This window comes from Artibeus jamaicensis, unplaced genomic scaffold, assembly GCF_021234435.1.
Source record: "Artibeus jamaicensis isolate MK-2021 breed Jamaican fruit bat unplaced genomic scaffold, CSHL_Jam_final contig_387, whole genome shotgun sequence".
Lineage (NCBI taxonomy): Eukaryota > Metazoa > Chordata > Mammalia > Chiroptera > Phyllostomidae > Artibeus > Artibeus jamaicensis.
Window position 1 is genome coordinate 2,658,014 of NW_026521812.1, and position 20,076 is coordinate 2,678,089.

General features: G+C 41.1%; 1 protein-coding gene and 1 pseudogene across 1 annotated transcript in view; one reads left to right on the plus strand and one right to left on the minus strand.

The window, feature by feature from the left end:
• Positions 1 to 20,076, plus strand: part of AHI1 (Abelson helper integration site 1) — a 198,887-nt gene that overhangs the window by 86,163 nt on the left and 92,648 nt on the right. Inside the window, exon 20 of the mRNA XM_053664881.1 lies at positions 6,369 to 6,489. Coding sequence (XP_053520856.1) covers positions 6,369 to 6,489 — 121 coding nt within the window. The remainder of the gene's footprint in view (positions 1 to 6,368; positions 6,490 to 20,076) is intronic.
• LOC119062156 (60S ribosomal protein L7a-like) lies at positions 8,957 to 9,738 on the minus strand (annotated as a pseudogene).

The window sequence follows — 20,076 nt, forward strand, 5'->3', positions numbered from 1 at the left end:
ATAGTAAACAGTTAAAATTGAATGGTTGAGGTATATAGGTGGCAGTAACATGCTGGTTTTCAAGTTTAGCTTTCATCGAACCTTAAGGAAATTATGGAATCATAGTGAACATTTTTGTTGTTTGCTGTTTGTTTCGTGTTAAAGTAGAAAGATCTGTGCTTATAGCCAGTAGGGAAATAGCCCATAGAAAATTTGAAAGTAGAATTCGGAAGACATTTAAGGATATTCTCAGGAAGAGATGGGTGGTGGGCTTAATCCTGGACAAAAGAGTACCTCTTCCTCTGACACCAGAAGAGATGAGGGAAGGTGCAAGAGGTACCAGTACATTCTTTTCCCCTCTTTATTTTTATTGTTCTTCCTCTTGGCCCACCTCTACCCATCCCCAGTGCCCCCAGCCTATGTGTGCCCTCTGGCTGCCACCACACTGTCCTATGTGTCTGTAAGATATATATGTGTTCTTTGGCTAATCCCTTCACCTTCTTTAATCCAGTCCCCCACCCCCACCTTCTCTGACAGATGTCAGTCTGCTCCATGTGTCCACCATGCCTCTGTTTCTGTTTTCATGGGTTTGAAGGTGAGGATTTTAGTGGGGTTCAAGACCAGTTTCCCATGAAATAAGGAAATGTATTGAGGAAATGGAATAAAGATTTGGAGAAAACCAAGAATCATTGAGTCAGTTGGCTTTCACTAGGGCATACTTTTGGGTAAATGGTTTCGACAGGACTAAATTTTAATTTTGTGCTTCAAGCAGAGGAACCGTGTGGTAATCTGTGTCCCACCAGTCCTTGGTGTATGTATCAAGGGCTCAAAATATCTTTATTAAATATTACAAATACAACTTAGTTATGCATGATTTAAATTTTAATTCTAGTTTTAGTTCATGTAGTAGTGATGAACTGATGTGAGGGAGATTTTTAGCACCTTACCCCATTGTAAAACTTTCTCTTTAATAGTATCAAGTGTTTCTTTCTAATTCTTTATTTCATTGTCTTGGTTTATAAGGGAAATAGCTGAAGACCTAAGAGATTGTCTTTTAATGTCTCTTCGTGACACCATAGACTGCTCATTTCTTGGGTTCAACTAACCTAGATAATCAGGGCATAGTAACCTGCTTTTAGAATTTATAATAGGAGAATGTTAAGATGCCAGACTTCGTATACCTTGAATATCACTTTGGCTCAAGTCTTGTGTTTAACGTACACTTTAATCTTTAATTTTTATAACAGATGTGTGACATGCAACAAAACATTTCCTTGGGAGTTGGTGTTTTTTGCCACCAGAACTGTCCTCAAATTAAAGTATTATCTACATTGTTGTTCATACTTAGTAGAATAAATAAACAGCCATCTAGAGAAGGGGAGACAGATTTGTGAACATAAGTATATAGACAGTATTAACAACTTTTCAGTTTTAACTTAAAATCAATTTGAAATTTCTTCACAACTTGACTATAGTATAAATGCAAATGTAGTTAGTGTAGCCTAAAGTCAGCCAAAATGATTAGGTTTGCAAGTGAAGTGGACCAGAGTTTTGCCACCCAAAGTTTGTCTTTTGGGTATTGATTTTAAACAGGTTACTCAGAAATAACTCAGAAAGAACCTTTGACCGTCCCCCTTTCCAGCCTGAGAGATTCACAAGGAAAGGCCTGCTCCAGGGAGGAAATCCTAGCCTGTTCCATAGCATTAGGAAGGATCAGACAGGACCTGTTACCCCACCTCCCCACCACTGGCCCATTATCTCTGGGTTGCCAAGCAGGAATTTGCCAAGTGTGTTTTGCTCATTTCAGCTGCCTGCGAATTTCCTTTTTTCCCCATTTCCCGGCCCCCTTACTCCTTTGTCAGTAATGGCACGTAATACCTCAGCTGCCCAGCGCCTCTTTGGTCTCATTCTCACGGCACCCGAATGTGCACTTGTGGAATAAACTTCGGACATTTTCCTCCTGTTAGTTTAATTATTAGCCCAGTTAGAAGAACTGAGAAGGTGGAAAGAAAATTACTTTTTTAGTTCCCACATAAGTATATGTGAAATGAATGTTATATCTCTCCCAAAGTTTTTAAAATTTAATCACCCAAAGAAAAACTGATTGCTAGCTTGTTTTAACTTGTTTAACAGGAAAATCAATCCCCTCCAAGAAAATTAGTGTTTGCATATTTTGCACGAAGGTACTTGTACCCCTGAAAGAATAGGCAAAACAGTTCTGTAATTAACTTGGCTGAAGTTCAGGTGTACAAGTTTTCTTTTTCTCTATTATCGGTTTCATTAAATTTGCCTGCGTTTAGTTTCCCCCATTATGGAGGTAATAAACTGACTCTGGCAGACTGTGGTTTTTGCATGAAGCAAGCAGAAAAACGTGTTGTGAAAAGAGGGTAGGTTGGCGTAGGGTAGACTATCTTAGTCAACCTTTCTGTTGTTGAAAATTATTAAGCAACTCTTTTCCACAGCATGTATTTCAAAAATAGATATTGCTTCACTATATTTAATGGTTATTACTACTTTTCTTCCTCTTAATGGAGTAGTGAATATGTGTAGGCTAGCTTTGCAAATACTCCACATTCTAATTTCAAATCACTATAATAATTACCAGTTATCTCAAACCTTAAAAATTGAGTTATCTGTTTTATGTTGCTACTCATCATTTTATGAACATTTGAGCCTCTAAAGAAATGTGTCAAGAAAGAGCAGAATCATAAAAATGCTTTAGGAAGAACATATAATTGTAGAGTATAGTTGGGTTTTTTTAACAGCATTTTATTTTTAAAAAGTGACAAGCCTTTCTGTTTGAGTGATACATTTAAGTATTTTATTTTCTCTTTCCTGGTGTTCCTTTTGATTTTGCACAAGCACATTTCTGAAGAGGAAGACTGAAGCGTGTGTGTGTGTGTGCCCAGCACACACCTGCTCCTCTGCACCAGATTTCAAAATGCATTATTTGACATGTAGGATAAAAATTTTCAAGAACACAGAAGTAAAACTGAAAAATGATTCTAAAAAGAGAAGTGGACTAAATAGTTCAGTGATAAATACATAATTTTGTGTATAGTACTTCCATTTAAAAGCCTGGCACTCTGAAAAATTTACTGAATTATGTGTGTTTTTAGTTACTCTTCTAGTGTTATTAGTAATAACAACAATGAATGTTTATGTAGCACTTTACCTATATAGCACTTTGGGATTTCCCTTTGCCAACATGCTCTATTTGATGTGTTCTAATTTAATGTTATTGGGTGCTGTGTGGGTCAGCATGTATGAACAGCACTCTTTAGTACTAGTTCATCTTTTTTGCTGTCACATCACATTCCCATCGAAGCATACATACTGTTTTTATTATCTCCACATAAAGATGGAAAGTGAAACTTGAAAATGTTAGATGATTCCACCAAGATGGAGGTATAGGTGGAGACGCTGTGCTTTCTCACACAACCAAGTTTAGAGACAACTAAATATTAGCAACAGAAAACACAGCCAGAACACAGAAAATTGAACTTTTCGGAAGTCTGTTAACAACAAATTCTTCAGCCTGACTGGTAAGAGGGGCGAAGCCAGCAGCTGGCAGAGCGGGGTTGCACAGAAAAACTCGGTCAGACGGACTCAGGCGCGCAGAATCCAGGCGCAGGGTTGGACCTAGTGAGAGACCCAGCGAGCAACCTCGGGGAAACAGCGAGGGAGCAGGGCTGCAGGTTGACTGTGGTTGCGCATTCGTGCGCAGATAGACAAGCGAGGGAGTGGGTGATTGGACGGGACCCAGCGGGTCCCCACGGTGAGCAGCAGCGGAGGGCACCGCCATTTCCCCACTCTGACCCCACCTCCACATACAATGTCATAACCCAGCAACTGAGTGGCCGAGCCCTGGTGAACCACCTACGGCTCTGCTCCTCACTCAGTGGCGCGAAACAGCAGAGGGGGCTGCCATTTCCCCGCTCTGACCACGCCCCTATACACAGCATCACCCCCCAGCGACCTGGGAGTCCAAGGCTCTGCTCCTCATACTTAACGGGCATGAACAGACCAAAAATGGCTCAAGAAGATCTCGGAGCCCCAGAGCCTATAAATCTAAGCAATGAAGAAATAGCAAAACTCTCAGACGCACAGTTTAAAACACTGGTGATCAGGATCCTCACAGAACTGGTTGATTATAGCCACAAATTAGAGAAACATATGAAGGTGAAACTAACTGAAATGAATGGAATTGCACAGGAAACCAATAGCAATGAAAAGGAAACTGGGACTCAAATCAATGGACCAGAAGAAAGCAAATAATGGCCAAACAGAAAAGAGTGAAGAAGCAAGAATTCAAAAAAATGAGGAGAGTCTTAGGAACCTCTGGGACATCTTTAAACGCTCCAACATCCGAATTATAGGGGTACCAGAAGGGGAAGAGGAAGAGCAAGTGGAAAACTTATTTGAACAAATAATAAAGGAGAATTTCCCCAATCTGGCAAAGGAAATAGACTTCCAGGAAGTCCAGGAAGCTCAGTCCCAAAGAAGGTGGACCCGAGGAACACAGCAAGGCACATCATAATTACAGTAGCCAAGATGTAAATGAAGGAGAGAATCCTAGAAGCAGCAAGAGATAAGGGGACAGTCACCTACAAAGGACTTCCCATCAGACTGTCAGCTGATTTCTTGAAAGAGACTTTACAGGCAAGGAGGGGTTGGAAAGAGGTATTCCAAGTCATGAAATCCAAAGACCTACAACCAAGATTGCTCAATCCAGCAAAACTTTAATTTGGAATGGAAGGGCAGATAAAGTGCTTCTCAGATAAGATCAAATTCAAGGAGTTCATCATCACCAAGCCCTTATTATAGGAAATGTTAAAGGGACTTACCTAAGAAAAAGAAGTTAAAAAAACATGAACAGTGAAAGGACAGCAAACTCAGTTATAAACAACCACACCTAAAACAAAAGCAAACTAAAAGGACAGCTAGATCAGGAGTGGAAACATAGAAATGAAGATCTCAAGGAGGGTTAGCAACAGGGGAGTGGGAGGAGGAGAAGGGGGGAGAAGGTACAGAAAATAAGTAGCATAGACAGTAGATAGAAAATAGATGGGGGCAAGAATAGTATGGGAAATATAGAATCTAAAGAACTTGAGACACGTGTTCATGAACTAAAGGGGGGAATGGTGGGGGAGGGGTGTGCAGGGTGGAGGGGAACGGAGGGGGGGAAATAGAACAAATGTAATGGCATAATCAATTAAAAAAATAAATTAAAAAAAACAAAAAAATGTTAGATGATTTCATTGTTACTATAAGTGTGATATTAATATAGTCAACATTAACTTTGGCCAAGGTTTAATAATGGCTCCTGATAGGATTTTTAAAGCAGGATCATTTTTTTCGGACTAATGTGGTATATGACCTCCTCTAACTACTTTGAAAAAAAATGTTTTTCATAAGATGGTATCATAACAGTTTAGGAACTTCAGGACTGTATTATTATATGGTCTTAATTAATTGGTTTTTTCATCAACTATGTATAGCTCTTTGCCTCAAGGAGAAAAACTTAATCTGGAATATATCATTTGCAATCACCATTTGAAAGAAGAGCGGCATTTACAAACAATAATGAGTCAAATGAGGGCATGTAACCACAATGTACAAATACAAAACATCAAAAGGGAATTTTTAAATACTAATACATGGAAGTGCTCTGTGTGGTTTGATTATTTATAAGAGAGAGAGAGAGAAAGGGCAGCGATTTTCATGTACAAATATTTATTTACTGTAAACTATCACTTAACATTTTGTTAATTCATAAATTATATTTTTTCAGTAAATTTGAAATTCAAAATTTCAGATTTTTAATGCTGTTTTTAAACCATGTCTTAAGAAGAAGGTTTTTGGACGCAGCGGAAACTGTTTCACGTGGCAGGTTAGGTTACAGCTGTGTATCTGTGTCACCACGATGTATATAAGCATGAGTGTTACAGGTGTTTTCTGTGCAGGCTTCTTAGAGGAAGTCCCCACTGTTTTACAAAACACTAGAGATGTGTGGGTCTGGAACATTCTAAGTCTTTCTTAATTGAAAGCTGTCAAGGAGTCACTTTCATTTTTTGCATTGCTTTATGTAACTTTTAATACCACTCTATTTTACATTATTAATGTCAGTTCCATAATAAGCCAGCTTGTTTTATTTAATAAGGCAGGTTCACTTTAATATAGTTATGCTTCATTACCATTGCAGTCCTTCCCTGATAAAAACCATCCTGTTCTGTAGACTTTGCAAACTAAGCATATAAATCATTACCACTCCCTTTGACCTACCACGTGTCATGGTTTGCATCGTAAGCAAGTATTTCTCATTAGGTTTTTGCATCAGTAGCCAAGGAAATTACGTTTTTGTTTCTGATTTGCCTTTCCTATTACAGGTCAACAAAAACCTCTCGTTTGCTTCAACATCAGCCTCCTCACAACAGTCTAAGCTAAAACAGTCAGACATGCTGGACGTTCATCACCCAGTTCCGAGGCAGATCGGTTTCACGCGGACTGGTGAGCCTTTTTTTCCACTGCTCTTTTGAATGTTCAGACACTGTTTCTTTACAAGTGTCATTTATTTCATTTCAGAAATACGGCTCATAGCATTCTAATTGTCAGTTTTTGCGCCTGAATTACATTCTAGCATCTTTTTTTCTTTAAAAGTCACTCAAGTTATTTCAAAAGCAAATAGAATTTGTTATCTTTAATAGTAGATACTCTCAGCCTCTATTCCATTGAACAGATAATAATTTGGGTGTTTTTTAAAGATTTTATTTATTTATTTTTAGAGAGAGGGGAAGGGAGGGAGGAGAGAGAGAGAGAAACATCAATGTGTTGTTGCCTCTCACATGCCCCATATGGGGACCTGGCCTGCAACCCAGGCATGTGCCCTGACTGGGAATCGAACTGACAACCCTTTGGTTTGCAGGCCTGTGCTCATCCCCTGAGTTACACCAGGGCTGAACAGATAATAATTTTGAAATAGCAAAACATTAGGTTTAAACATGTATACTATTAAATCTGATTCAGTTCTCTTAGGTAAAAGAACCATAATTGGTTTTGTATGTCATACTCCATTTCGAGGAATCCACAGCAAAATGCATTGGCAGAGACAGTATTCAACCTGCCAGTGATACTTTGTTTCTTCAAATTAATAAAATATGCAGAGAAGCTAGTTACAAAAATCTACATGAATCACTGAGTTGAAATGAACTGTACAGTTGCAAATTTTTAGGCCAATGTTTTAAATTAATTTGAATAAGATTTTCAAAGGACATCAAAGAAAAAACATTTATCTGAGAATTTCACTTTGAGATTGAAAGATGGCTATTTCTGTTCATTGGCTATATGTTTTTGTCAGTATTTTATGTATTATTGAATTCTTTTATAAAAATGAGACCACTGAGAAAAACTAAACAGTTATCTTTGACAAAGCGATTATAATAAGAAGAAACTTGAGTTTGTAAAGATTGACATAATTTACTTAGAAATATGGGGACAATGTTACTTTTCTACTTCAAAAGTGTTTGTAGTTTACATACTCAAGGTATGTTAATATTGCTTTATAAATGATTTATTATGGAAGGAAAATACTTGGATCAAGAACTCTTATGTTCACTCCTGGCTGCAACTTTTGTTATAACTTGTTGCCTAAGAATATTGATTTGGAAACTGGTAATGTTTACATTACGTCCTGTTTAACTTCAGATGGCAGAGCACATTGAAATACTTTGTGAGCATAAGGCACTACATGAATGTAACATACTTAAATTGTAAACATGATGAATATGTATATGCTAGCTTTGAAAATATTTTGAGTTCTAATTCAAAATCAGTAAATGATGAAATTATCCCAGACATTGGGAATTTTAAATTTCTGACATTGCAGACACCTGCCAGAAGTTGGAGCAGTAGTGTTGGCTGTTCTGTGCATCACACTCTCCCGTTAGACGCGCTCCCATTCTCTGCACCCTCGCCCGGTACTTGGTGTGCCTTCACACCAGGTGGTTTTAACGACCTGGATGGAGGGAATCTGTCTCCACCACTTGATCCCTATCTTCTTCTCCTCATATCTAAAATGCTTCGGAGAACAAATTTTTCATTTCACACTTTAGGATTAAAGGCATAGAACGGAAATGTCTGGTTGAGTTAATGTATTGATTAAAACTCATTCAGGTAGTGTCTTAAGTTTGTCAGCCAGCAAGTGCAGATGATAGATAAAACAGTCTTCCTTTTCTGTAAAGGAAAAGAGAAGAGAGGATAGATAGGAAGGCCTTTGAAATGGAAGAGGGATTATCAGTGAGACAGATAAAGAATAAAAGGAATGCTGGGTATGTAAAGACAAGCCTTACAAACTTCACCATTGCATTTATGCCATGCGTGTCTCCCCATTCATCCACTATCTCAGAAGTGGTATGGTTAAGCCATGTGGCACACACGATAACACTGCTTCACTTGATTTGCTTTAGTGATTGATATGCCCGACCTCATTTTAAGGCATATTCTTCCTATGAAATTTATTGAAATAACACTGCATGGAATAATTATAAAAACAAAATATGTAGTTTGTTACAAAATGGCCAAATTAATCCATTTTCTTCATTATAAGCAGCCAGTGTTTCTGGGGAGTCGGGGAGAATCCTGTACTAAGAAACAGGTGAACCGCTTTCCGCATCTGTCTCCATTTCTAAATGACTAGAGAGTGTTGAACAACCCTTTTCAAGCCTCAGTTTTCTTATCTCTATAGGTAAGAAAGGCTCTGGGTGTGGTGAGTTTCTGTCTTAACAATTCTGTGACTCTCTTTAGTGTCCAAAACAGCCTTAAGAGGTGATAGTTAAGTTTATACAAAGAGTTAATACAAGTCATCCATCAGAATCTGAAATATAAAAACAAATAATGCAGATAGGTTTTTCAGTAAGTTATTTAATTTATTTAGAAGAATTTTTATTATTTTTAGTACAGAAAACTCAACAGTGTATACTTAGCCTAGTTTGGTGGCCAGTTCTTTAGCTTTTGACCTTTTCCAGTTTGGTAGTGTGAGCTGCTGACTTTGGACCCAGGCCTTTGCCTCCCCAGTGGTGGCGGATCTCATCACATCTGTCATTGCAACTGGTACGGAGAGCTTCCGCCCGCTGAGCCAGACCTCCTTTGTCTTCCAAGTTAACCTGTATGCAGGTCTTCCTGTGGCCCAGACACCCCAGCCTGGCCTTCCCCTTGATAATGCAGTAGAGAACCCCCATCTTCCGGCACAGGGCCAGCAGGAAGACAACCAGCTCCATGGGATCCACACTCTGTCCAATCATTGCTGGGCCTTGTTCTCCACCAGGGTGGTGACAGTGTTAACCCCTGCTCGAGAGACAGATGGCCTCTGGGTGGGGACATCCCCTTTGCCAGTGTTTTTTTCCTTGGTCCTGGCCAGCAATCTCTGCTTTTTCCCTTGTTTGGTCTCTGGTCTTTACTTGCAGGCCAGCTTAAGCAGCTGCATAGCCACATGGCAGTACAAGGCCTGGACAGACTGGTTGATGGCAGGGGGCACTTTTGGACCCCTGTAGAGAATATAGCCCTTGGCGCTGCAGTCGGATATAGCCCGGCCATTTGACAAAGTGGGTGAGGTCCCTTTTGGCCTGGATGTCCTGTCCAGTGCCAGAATTCTTGGGCCTTTTCTCAAGCAGATTTACCACCTTCTTGGCCTCTTTCTTCTTCATAACACCAGGGTCCAGTGCCACCTTCTTCCCTTTATTTAGCCTTCTTTCCTTTTAGCATGTTGGGCAGTGCGGGGGGAGAGAAAAGAAAGGGAATTGTGGTGTAAGATTTTTATTTTTAAACATCCTGTCTAAATATTCAAATGATACATGTAAGTGTTTGGCTTTGTACAGTATAAAAAAAGGCTATTTACACAGAGCTGGTCTCTATGGACCCACTACCCATCTTCCTTAAGAGCAGGTGTTGATTTGTGTGTTGTGTGTGTGTATTTATATGCTGGAAGGAAGGTGGACTTATGGCCTCTGGTCTGCTGTAACTTCTATTGACCTTATTCAGGGTGAGCTCTGGATGGCGGAGACTGCTAATAAAGCACGGTCTCCCTTCTCTGGTTTGTATTCTTCAGAGTTTCTACAATGCTACCCTTATTCATTCTAAAATTACTTTTAAGTGGTTACTTTGTTTAAAGTCCTCATCTAAGTATATAAACTAAATCTTACTCTGCTCTCAGGGAGCTTACAGTCGGTAGCTGGGAAAACAAGTGAGCACCCAGCCAGTTCTTCCAGAGTGGGATAGATTCTAAAATCACAGTATAAACAAAGTCACTGAATAAAGAGGGGTAGAGCAGCTAAGAGGTTTCTCAGACTTTCCGTGTCCAAACAGAACTCCTGATTCCCTTCCCCAAGACTCCCTTTCACTTCCATGTCCCCGCCACACAACCCTTCCGAATCCTAGCATGTTCACCCAGCTGTTCAGGTGAAACTAGGAGCCATTCCTGATTCCTCCCTCCGACTTTCCTGCTTCTTTCTTGTCTCTTAGCTTATTCTCCCCATAGCAGCCAACATGATTCTTTGAAAAGAAATTATATAATGTGACTACCCTGCTTAAAACTCTTAAATGGCTTTCTATCACAATTAGGACAAGTTCCAGAGTCTTTACCCTGTCTCATAAAATCTTCCAGGATCTTGCCTTTTTCTTCATCATAGGTCTCTTCTGCAAGTGAAGCTTCAGGAAAGAGCCCATGGTGCCCAAACAGCACACCTGGAAGACAGCTGGGCATAGCTAGGGGATGGTTTGGGTTTCAGTTTAACTGGAGGAAAGGGTGAAATGGATGCATTAGGTAAAACCGAGTCTGCAAAGGTAGATTGAGGTCAAATTGTGTTCTACTGAGGAATTCACATTTTATTCTCTAGTAAAAAGGCAGCTATCCAAAGGTATGAGTGTAAAAGAGATGATAAATGTATTTTTAAAAAGTACAGCTGCTGATGCCCTGGGTGGTGTAGCTCAGTGGATTGAGGGCGGGCCTGCGAACCAGACAATTGCGGTTCGATTCCCAGTCAGGGCACATGCCTGTGTTGCAGGCCAGTTCCCAGCAGGGGACGCACAAAAGGCAACTATACATTGATGTTTCTCTCCCTCTCTCCTTCCCTTCCCCTCTAAAGATAAATAAATAAAATCTAAAAAAAAAAAAGACATTATTTTAAAAGTAGACATTATCAAAAGACAACAAATATTTAAAAAATAACAATAAAAAATAGTTCAGCTGCTGACTGGAGATGATGGCACGATGGAGTGGAGGCTGCCCCCGGAGTTTGCTGAGGTTGACTCCCTTTCCCATTCCCCCGTTGGGCACAGAGTGCCAAGGGGACAGGGACAGGGGCACCTGCGTAGCTGGACCTTGAGCCTGCTCCCAGCCCGCACCACCCCGCCTGGTCCAGCCCGATCCCAGCTGTTCCCCATCTTCTCTCATTCTGATGCGTTGCCTGGATGTGGAGTGCCACCGCCAGGTCTCCCAAGCTGATGGCTCTCCTCCAGCCCGGGCCCACCTCCACTGGAGAGATGTTTGGCCTCTTCCCTCCCAGTCTGCCTTCAAAACCGGGGACTCCTGGACCCGCACCTGGGCCCCATTCCCTCCACTGAGGCCACAGTCCACTCTAACCCATTTCTCAGATTCTTGATTCTCTCCCTTAGTTGGAGACTACTGACTTCTCTTCCAAATTAATCCCTGATCACCCTCCCCAGAATATTGGCAACCTTGCCACCCGCCTCAAATGGGAGCTAGACTTCCTTTTGACTGACCTCCAAAGTCCTGGAATAGAAGCAGTGTACCTGGTGGTGAATGGTGTGGGCCTGGTGCCAGAAGTGCTGACCTTGATGTTGGACCTCAACTCCCTGCTGGTGTCCTCCCTCCTGGCTCCCCTGGCCTGGCTTCTAGCCTTCATCTACCACCTGCCACACACTGTATTGACTAGCCTTCGCAGAGTCCTGCTTTCACAGCTGGCCCCGATCAAAGCCTTGGTCTGATTCACTTTTAGAGGCTTTCAGGCCTCTGTACCCAGCTTTACAGCGACTGCTGTGGCCTGAAGAGCCTAAAGCTCCTGGGGCACTGAGCCTTTTGTGGGGCATTGAGGAGCTGGGATATACTACACCAGGGCATCCTCAGTGTGGTCTCCAGTGCTTTGCTGCATCTGGCCTGTGACACTATGCTACTGCCATGCGCCTGGTGGCCTGTATGATCAACGGCATGGTCGGCATCTGCCTTTTCTCCCTCATAATCTCTTCTCCCTGTTCCTATCCTATGGGGTGCAGTAATGAGGCCACTGTGCAAGATGCCAGATGCTATAGCTACCGTCCTTGCTCACATTTCCAGCAGTGCTGAAGTCATAGCCATCCTCCTTGATGCCCTGCCAACTAGCACTAGAACTCTTGGCCTCACCTCCCTACCTCTTGCCCAACTTTGTGCTTGTCTCTCACCTGTGCTGCTGACTTGTGTGCTGGCAGTGACAGGGTTGCACCTGGACCTCACCCTGAGACTGGCCACCTGGGCACTCAGCTCTACTCCCAGCCCTCCTAACACCAGCTTTGGGAAGATGTTGTGCAGCTTTCTCCCCTACCACTGGACTTAGAGGCTTGGTACCAAGTCTGGAGCTGCTGCCCGTAGCTGGCAAGCTGGCCAAACCAGGGTGGGGAACCTAGGGCTCTTCAAGTTGGCCCCAGAAGTATGCCCTCAGCCAGGACCCAGCAACAGGACACTCTTCCTGAAGCAGGGTCCAGATCAGAGGCAGAAGAGGAGGAAATTAGAGTGGCCAGAGTGACAGCTGCCTGGGACAGGGAGAGGCTCAGTGAGGAGAAGCCTGTAGCTGGGCAAGTTTTTGCTCATAGAAGTTGTTGAAGAAGCAAGAGGAGGGGAAGAAGGGCATCTGCCAGGACCAGAGCAAGATGGCGCTGCTTCTGCCCTGTCAGCACCTTTGCCTGTGCCAGGCCTTCACTGAAATCCTGATGCAGCGCCCAGTCTACCACCACTGGAGCACTCTTTATACTCTCAGTGTTTACCTCTGAAAACACCCCCCCTCCCTGCCCACCCTTTCAGGTCCAGGCTCCACACAGCCTCCTGACTAAGACACCATTAACATCTGACCTCCATGTCCTGGCCTTCATCCTGTTCTGCTCCCATAACTATCATGCCAAGCCTCCAAGCCATACATCCAGGACGTTGAGATGGCACACTCTGGAAGACTGACCTGGGTGGGAGAAGGGTAACAGCTTCTCCTTATGCTGTGGGTCCCTGTGATGCTGAGGGTGGTGAAACTATTTGCTGTGGACTCCCCTCCCCCTTTCCAGGGCCCACCTGGAACTCAGCCTCTGGGCCTCCCCCTCTATGCTTCTAGTTTTTCTTCGGGGGATGTGCAGGTCCTGTCCCTGCCCCATCCCCACTGCCTCCCATCTTCTGCAGCCACAACACATCAATGTCATCTGGGTGTTTCAGCAACTCAGGGACCTCGGAATGATCTTGAACTTTTACTAGGTAGGTTTGGGGGTAGTATCTCTCAGGTGCCCTTGAGTTATCACTTTTGCCTGTCATGATCCTACGAGGCTCATTCCTAACCTGATCCAATGGCTGAGGTCAGGAGGAGGTATCTGCACCCATATTTGTGACCATGAACCCTCATACCCCAGCTCCACTGCAAGGCTCAGGATAGAGAACGAGATTTCTGTTCATGGCCCTTTCACTCCCCACATCACAGAGAAGAATGGTGTTCCCCTTCTGTTTGTCACTCCCTGGCACGGGGGAGGGCAGACTGTACATTGCACTAGGGTCCAAACACAGCAGAGACCAGGGCCTAGGGGCGTGCAGTCCAGTGAATGAAGTCTTGTTGACAACTCTAAAAAAATACAGCTTTCCTCATTTGATTTGGTGTCGAATGAGGAATGGGTTAGAGAGAAAAAAATCTAGATACAATTCTTATGAGATACTTTAAAACTGTTCATTAATTAGGCTGTTACTCTATCTTCTTAATTAGAAAATTATAAATCAGTTAATCCTATTAAAATTAAAACTATAAATCTTTCCTGAGTAATTTGTATAAGATAGAAAATTGTATAATTTTATTTGTCAGATATACTTTAATAAAGCCAGGGAAAAAGAAAAGCAATTGTAATTTTGACATTCTACATGAATTTGTAGCAATAGCTCATAATGCATCACCACGTATTAAACATGCTATACTGTATCTCAAAACTGTCTTCATGCTTTAATATAATGAAGAAAATCTATAAAACAGTAACAGCAACTTTTGTTTGTATACTGTGTGTGTGTGGGGGGGGGGGGTTGGTCTAGCAGAGCTTCACCAGGCTGCTGCAGATGAGAATAAGTCTACCAAGACATGATCTGCTTGAGGAAGAAAGGTGGCCAGTCTCTTAAAGGAGAAGGGCCTTGAGCCTGTTCCTCAATCAGCGTTTACTGGATTTAATTTGCATAGGAATACAGGGCATATACGTAAAGCTCATCAATCATTGTCAGGCAGTAAGGATCAAACAAAAGAAAACATTCAAAGAACCATGAGGGCTTATTCTGAGTCAGGGTCAGATAGATAGAGTGACAGCCAAAGGGCCATAAAACCTCGGGAAACAAACTAGTTTTATGTTTGGACCCTTATTATTTAAATTGAGGACATTCTCAGCAAAGCAGGTTTCACAGGATTTTATGTATTCTTTTTTAGGCCTGATTGCCCAGGAAACCTCCCATTCCAGCACAGGGCCAGACCTGCCTCCAGCATTGTTTTAGGCTTAAGTTAGATGGGAGTTGTGGGCAGCGAAGAGATTAGGAGACTTTTTACAGATAGAATGAGGACTTGGGCTATGACAAAGCGAGAGGTAAGGGTCCATCCCCCCTTTTCTGTCGTCCCCTAAGTCCTTCTCTGATGGTCCCTTCATGACCATTCCTGTCTTAGGTCATCCCTCCCTTCAGGAATCTTACTCATCATTGGCTAACATGTCATCTGCCCGGGGCCCAGCAGGGTGAAATAAAGGGGGCAGAAGCTGCACCCCTGCTGGGAAAATAAGCTTTGTCTCCTTAGTGGCATATGGTCCCAAGGTCTTTTTACTCAGCCTTAGCCCTGGGAGGTTAAACCTTCTGAAACCAGGCAGGGTGGTTCCCAACAGTATATAAAATTAAGTACTTTTATATATATCCTCTTTGACATCTGATAGTGTCAACAACAGCAACAACAACCAAAAACTCTGAAAAGTAGGGTAAACATTAAAGTTATAAGGAGGGAAATCTTTTTAGAGTGTCTAAATTGGGTGTCCAGCCCTCGGGCCCCAAGTAGCCCAGGATGGCTGCGAATGCACCACAACACGAAATTGTAAATTTACTTACAACTTTTTTTTCTCATCAGTTTTCATTGGGGTTTGTGTATTTAATGTGCGACCCAAGACAACTCTTCTTCCAGTGTGAGCCAGAGATGCAGAAAGTTTGGACACCCGTGGTAGGAACTTGGAATTTGCTGTTCAGTTCCTTTACAGTGAAACTGAGAAGCAAAGTGCTGACTTGTCAGAGTTCAGGTGCTAGTGGCAGTCACACCTGAAGGCACATTCCTCACTCCTGGCTCAGGATCATCCTCACCACACCAGACTGCCTGTTCCTAGAGAAGGACACAATGCAGGAGGTGAAGGAGACTGCCTGCTCAGGACCCTCAGGGAGCCTGTGTCCGGAGCCATTCCTTCATTCCTGGCCCACTGCCCTCCCTCTGGCTGTGGGTGTTACCATTGTCACTGGCTTTAGTTGTATAGCCAAGTAACAGCCTGAACAAGACTTTGGAATAGGTATACCTGTAAAATTGAGGCATCAAGGAAGTATTTTCTAAGGATTAATAAACTTGGGGGTTTTTTGCCTTTAAATATAATTCTGTGTTTGCAAATTACTAGATTCTTTTAAAAAGCTAGGTTCTAGTGAGACTGTGGTGTTTAGTTGATGTTTAGTCTTCAGTCAGTTCCACAAGTTCTCTGCAGAGAAATTTTGTTCTGTGACAGTTTGTCAAAATCTCAGAACCCATACAACCATCTCAGGAGACCTTATTAGAGAAGTAAATTTTTAAATGTGGCTTATTAAGTAAAAAATAAAATTCATCAGTGTTGTGGGAGGTCATGAAAATTAGCCAGAAGTGCTTATTCTATTGGCAATGGGGTAGTTGTATCATCTTTGTGTCTTTATACTTGAAGGATAACATGTTTTATTTTTAAGAACTTGGTTTATCTTTTCACAACATTGTGCTAAATTCAATTCATATTTAATAGATGGCTCATACAAAATGAAATGAATCATTTTATTAATATAATTTTTATTTAATCTTTTTCAGTTGTTGACTTGGTTTGATGGAGGAGACAGAGTGTAACTTGATTTTAAAAACAACCAGTAGCTTCTGTCTTGATATTTTTTTGCACTCTCCATTAGATCATATAAGCACATAAGAAACTTGATAGCCAGTCATTAAATCTTAACTTTTTACCATATCATAAACAGTCAAGTTATTCGAATTAATCAAAGTCATAATATCATTCTAATGACTTTGGTATTGGTTAAGATATCTTTCAAATTAACTTTTTGCTTTACATTTTGAACATTACTTGAAGAGCTGTATTTTTATATTTAATTTTGCATGTCTTTGGCAAGCATACACTTGTTCCCTTGAGAATAAAAAATTTAAATTAACACTTAGGAGCTGTTTTTCCAGTTAAATTTTATTTTTATTGTTTTTAAGATTTCGTCATTTCTTAAGGCTTAATTTGTTACAGAGAAGTGCAAAACTTTTAAAATAACTGAAATGTATTTCCAGCCAAGATTGAGGTAGGTGGATACACTTTACTTCCTCCCACAATCAAAAGAAGGACAACAGCAAACTTGAAAACAAAAAATAGCCAGAACTGCCAGAAAATTAAACTGTATGGAAGTCCAACAACTAAGGAGTTAAAGGAGAAACATTCAGCCAGCCTGGTAGGAGGGGCAGAGACAGGCAGCTGGGGTGGAGAGGAGGCATGGCAAGGCAGCTGATGACAGATTGGCAGTCTCACATCTGCCTGTGGGTAAACCAGGAGGAACAACTTGGGAGCGAGGCAGACCATGCAACCCAGTGTTCCAGCATGAGGAAATAAAGCCTCAAACCTCTGGCTATAAAAATCTGTGGGGGTTGCATCAGCGGGATAAACTCTCAGTCTCTCGGGAGAGTTCATTGGAGAAACCTACAGGGCCCTAGAACATACACAAACCTACCCACCTGGGAATCAGCACCAAAAGGGCCCAATTTGCTTGTAGGTAGCAGAGGAAGTGACTAAAAGCATGGCCAAGAGCCGAGCAAGTGGCATTATTCCCTCTCAGACCCCTCCCCCACTGCACCACAATGCCATGACGAGGGTTGCCCTACCCTGGTAATACCTAAGGCTCCGCACCTTACTACATAATAGGTGGGCCGAGACAAAAAAATATGGCCCTACTGAAAGAACAGATCAAAACTCCAAAAATAGAACTGAGTAGTACAGAGACAGCCAAACCATCAGATTCAGAGTTCAAAACACTGGTAATCAAGATGCTCACAGAAATGGTTCAGTATGGTCACAAAATAGAGGAAAAAGTGAAGGGTATGCTAAGTGAAATAAAGAAATATACAGGGACCTAACAGTGAAGGAAAGGAAACCAGGACTCGTATCAACAGTTTGGAGCAGAAGGAAGAAATAAACATTCAACTGGAATAGAATGAAGAAACAAGATTTTAAAAAATGAGAGGTTTAGGAACCTTCTGGACAACTTTAAACATTCCAACATCCCAATTATAGGGGTGCCACAAGAGGAAGAGCAAGAAATTGAAAACTTTTTTGAAAAAATAGTGAACTAGAACTTTCCCAATCTGGTAAAGGAAATAGACTTCCAGTAAGTCCAGGAAGCTCAGAGAGTCCCAAAGAAGTTGGACCCAAGGAAGAACACACGAAGGCATATCATCATTATATTACCCAAGATTAAAGATCAGGAGAGAATCTTAAAAGCAGCAAGAGAAAAGGAGAGAGTTACCTATAAAGGAATTCCCATAAGACTATCAGTTGATTTCTCAAAAGAAACCTTACAGGCAAGAAGGGGCAGGAAAGAAGTATTCAAAGCCATGAAAGGCAAGTACCTACATCCAAGATTACTCTATCCAGCAAAGCTATTATTTAGAATGGAAGAGCAGATAAAGTGCTTCCTAGACAAGGTCAAGTTAAAGGAGTTTATTATTACCTAGCCCTTATGTGAAATATTAAAGGCACTTATTTAAGAAAAAGATGATCAAAACTATGAACAGTAAAATGACAACAAACTCGCAACTGTCAACAGCTGAACCTAAAAAAAATGAAAACAAACTAAGCAAATAACTAGAACAGGAACAGAATCACAGAAATGGAGATCACCTGGAGAGTTATCAGTGGGGAGAACGAGGGGTGAGTATTGGGGAGAAGGTACAGGGAATAAGAAGCATAAATGGTAGGTACAGAGTAGACAGGGGGAGGTTAAGAATAGTACAGGAAGTGGAGAAGCCACAGAACTTACATGTATGACTCATGGACATGAACTAAGGTGGGGGAATGTTGGTGGGAGAATGTTTCTGGGTGGAGGAGAAAAAAATGGGACACTGTAACAGCACAATCAACAAAATACATTAAAAAAAAAGAGATGAATTCTGCTTGGCCCATAATTTCACCAGAGAGTCCATAATACCCCATTGCAGAAGATGTTACAAGTAAGCTGGAAACAAGATGATTCTTGTATTTCAAAAGAAGAAAAAAATATTTTTGGCAAAAATTAGGAATTAGAATAACTTGCAGTAAACACAGTTGATGTTAAAAGGGGGTTTCCATTTTAAGGAAGGTAAAGTAAACTTCAAAGAACTTTCTCATCCCATCAGAATTGGCAGTGTTTTCTGTTAGTATTGCTTAATGAACTTTAAACTATTAATTGAAAAAATATTTTACCGAATACCCTTTTTAAATCTTGGAGTTTAAGTTTAGATGGTAGGGTGGGTGGAAGGAATTAATTCACTACCATAGATAAAGATAATCTACTACAGAATTAACTGATTTTCTGTAGACAAAAGTCCTTAAATGTGCCTTAGGGAACTGAAAAAGAATACGGCTTCTATTATACAATTTGTAAAAGCAACATTTTGTTGAATATGAATTCAGGACTCATGCATTATGGTGGAAAAAGTAGTGGCCCTTAGGTCTCAAGGCCAGAAGAGTTGGGCCAGAGCCCTGGCTGCCGCCTCTCAGAGCTGTTACTGTGGGCAGCTGACTGTCTCTCTCTGGGCCTCATGTCGCTGTTTTCAAGTTCATTTAAATTTCCTGCTTCATAGAATCAGAGGATCAGACAAATATTTTTAATACTTCGAAATGTATGAGATATTGTGAGATGAAACAACATGAGTTCTTATGAGAGATTATTTCCAATTTTTTAAGGGTTTGAAATTATGCAATTTGCATTGTGGCTGAAGGAATGGAGGAAATCTTGTTTTAAGACATAATTTAATAAAATGTGTTAAGTGATTATTATAGAAAAAAAGCACATGTCAGAGAGGCAAATAATAGATATAGAAGTTTTAGAAGGATGCCAAAAAAGACATTAAGATGAATTTTAAGAGGGAAGGTTTTAAACAAGCATCTCAAACTTTAAATAACCCACTAGAAACCACTTAACTTTTAAAACTTTGGCTTTCCACATAAACACCAGTCAACAAAAAGCCCTGGAGGTGAGACTATTTTTCTATTTGGATTTTTCTGGACACTGAGCAAAAGACCTCGATCATGTGGATTTTTTTCCTTTAACATGACCATTTTATACTTCCACAAAGACTGAGATTTCATTTGTTCAGCTGTGGGGTTTTTTTTTTTTTGGTGCTCTTTCATAACTGGATTCTCTGAAATTGATATTTGTTAAATTAAAGGTATAAGGTACCATTTTAGTAATCAGTATCAGAATTTCACTAGGAATTCCCCAGTGAGCTGAGTTAATCCATTTATTAAGGATTAAAACTTACGGTCACTTGGAATAAAAGCCCTTTTATTTCCTGAATAATGTCATATGAATTAGTAAAGTGTTTC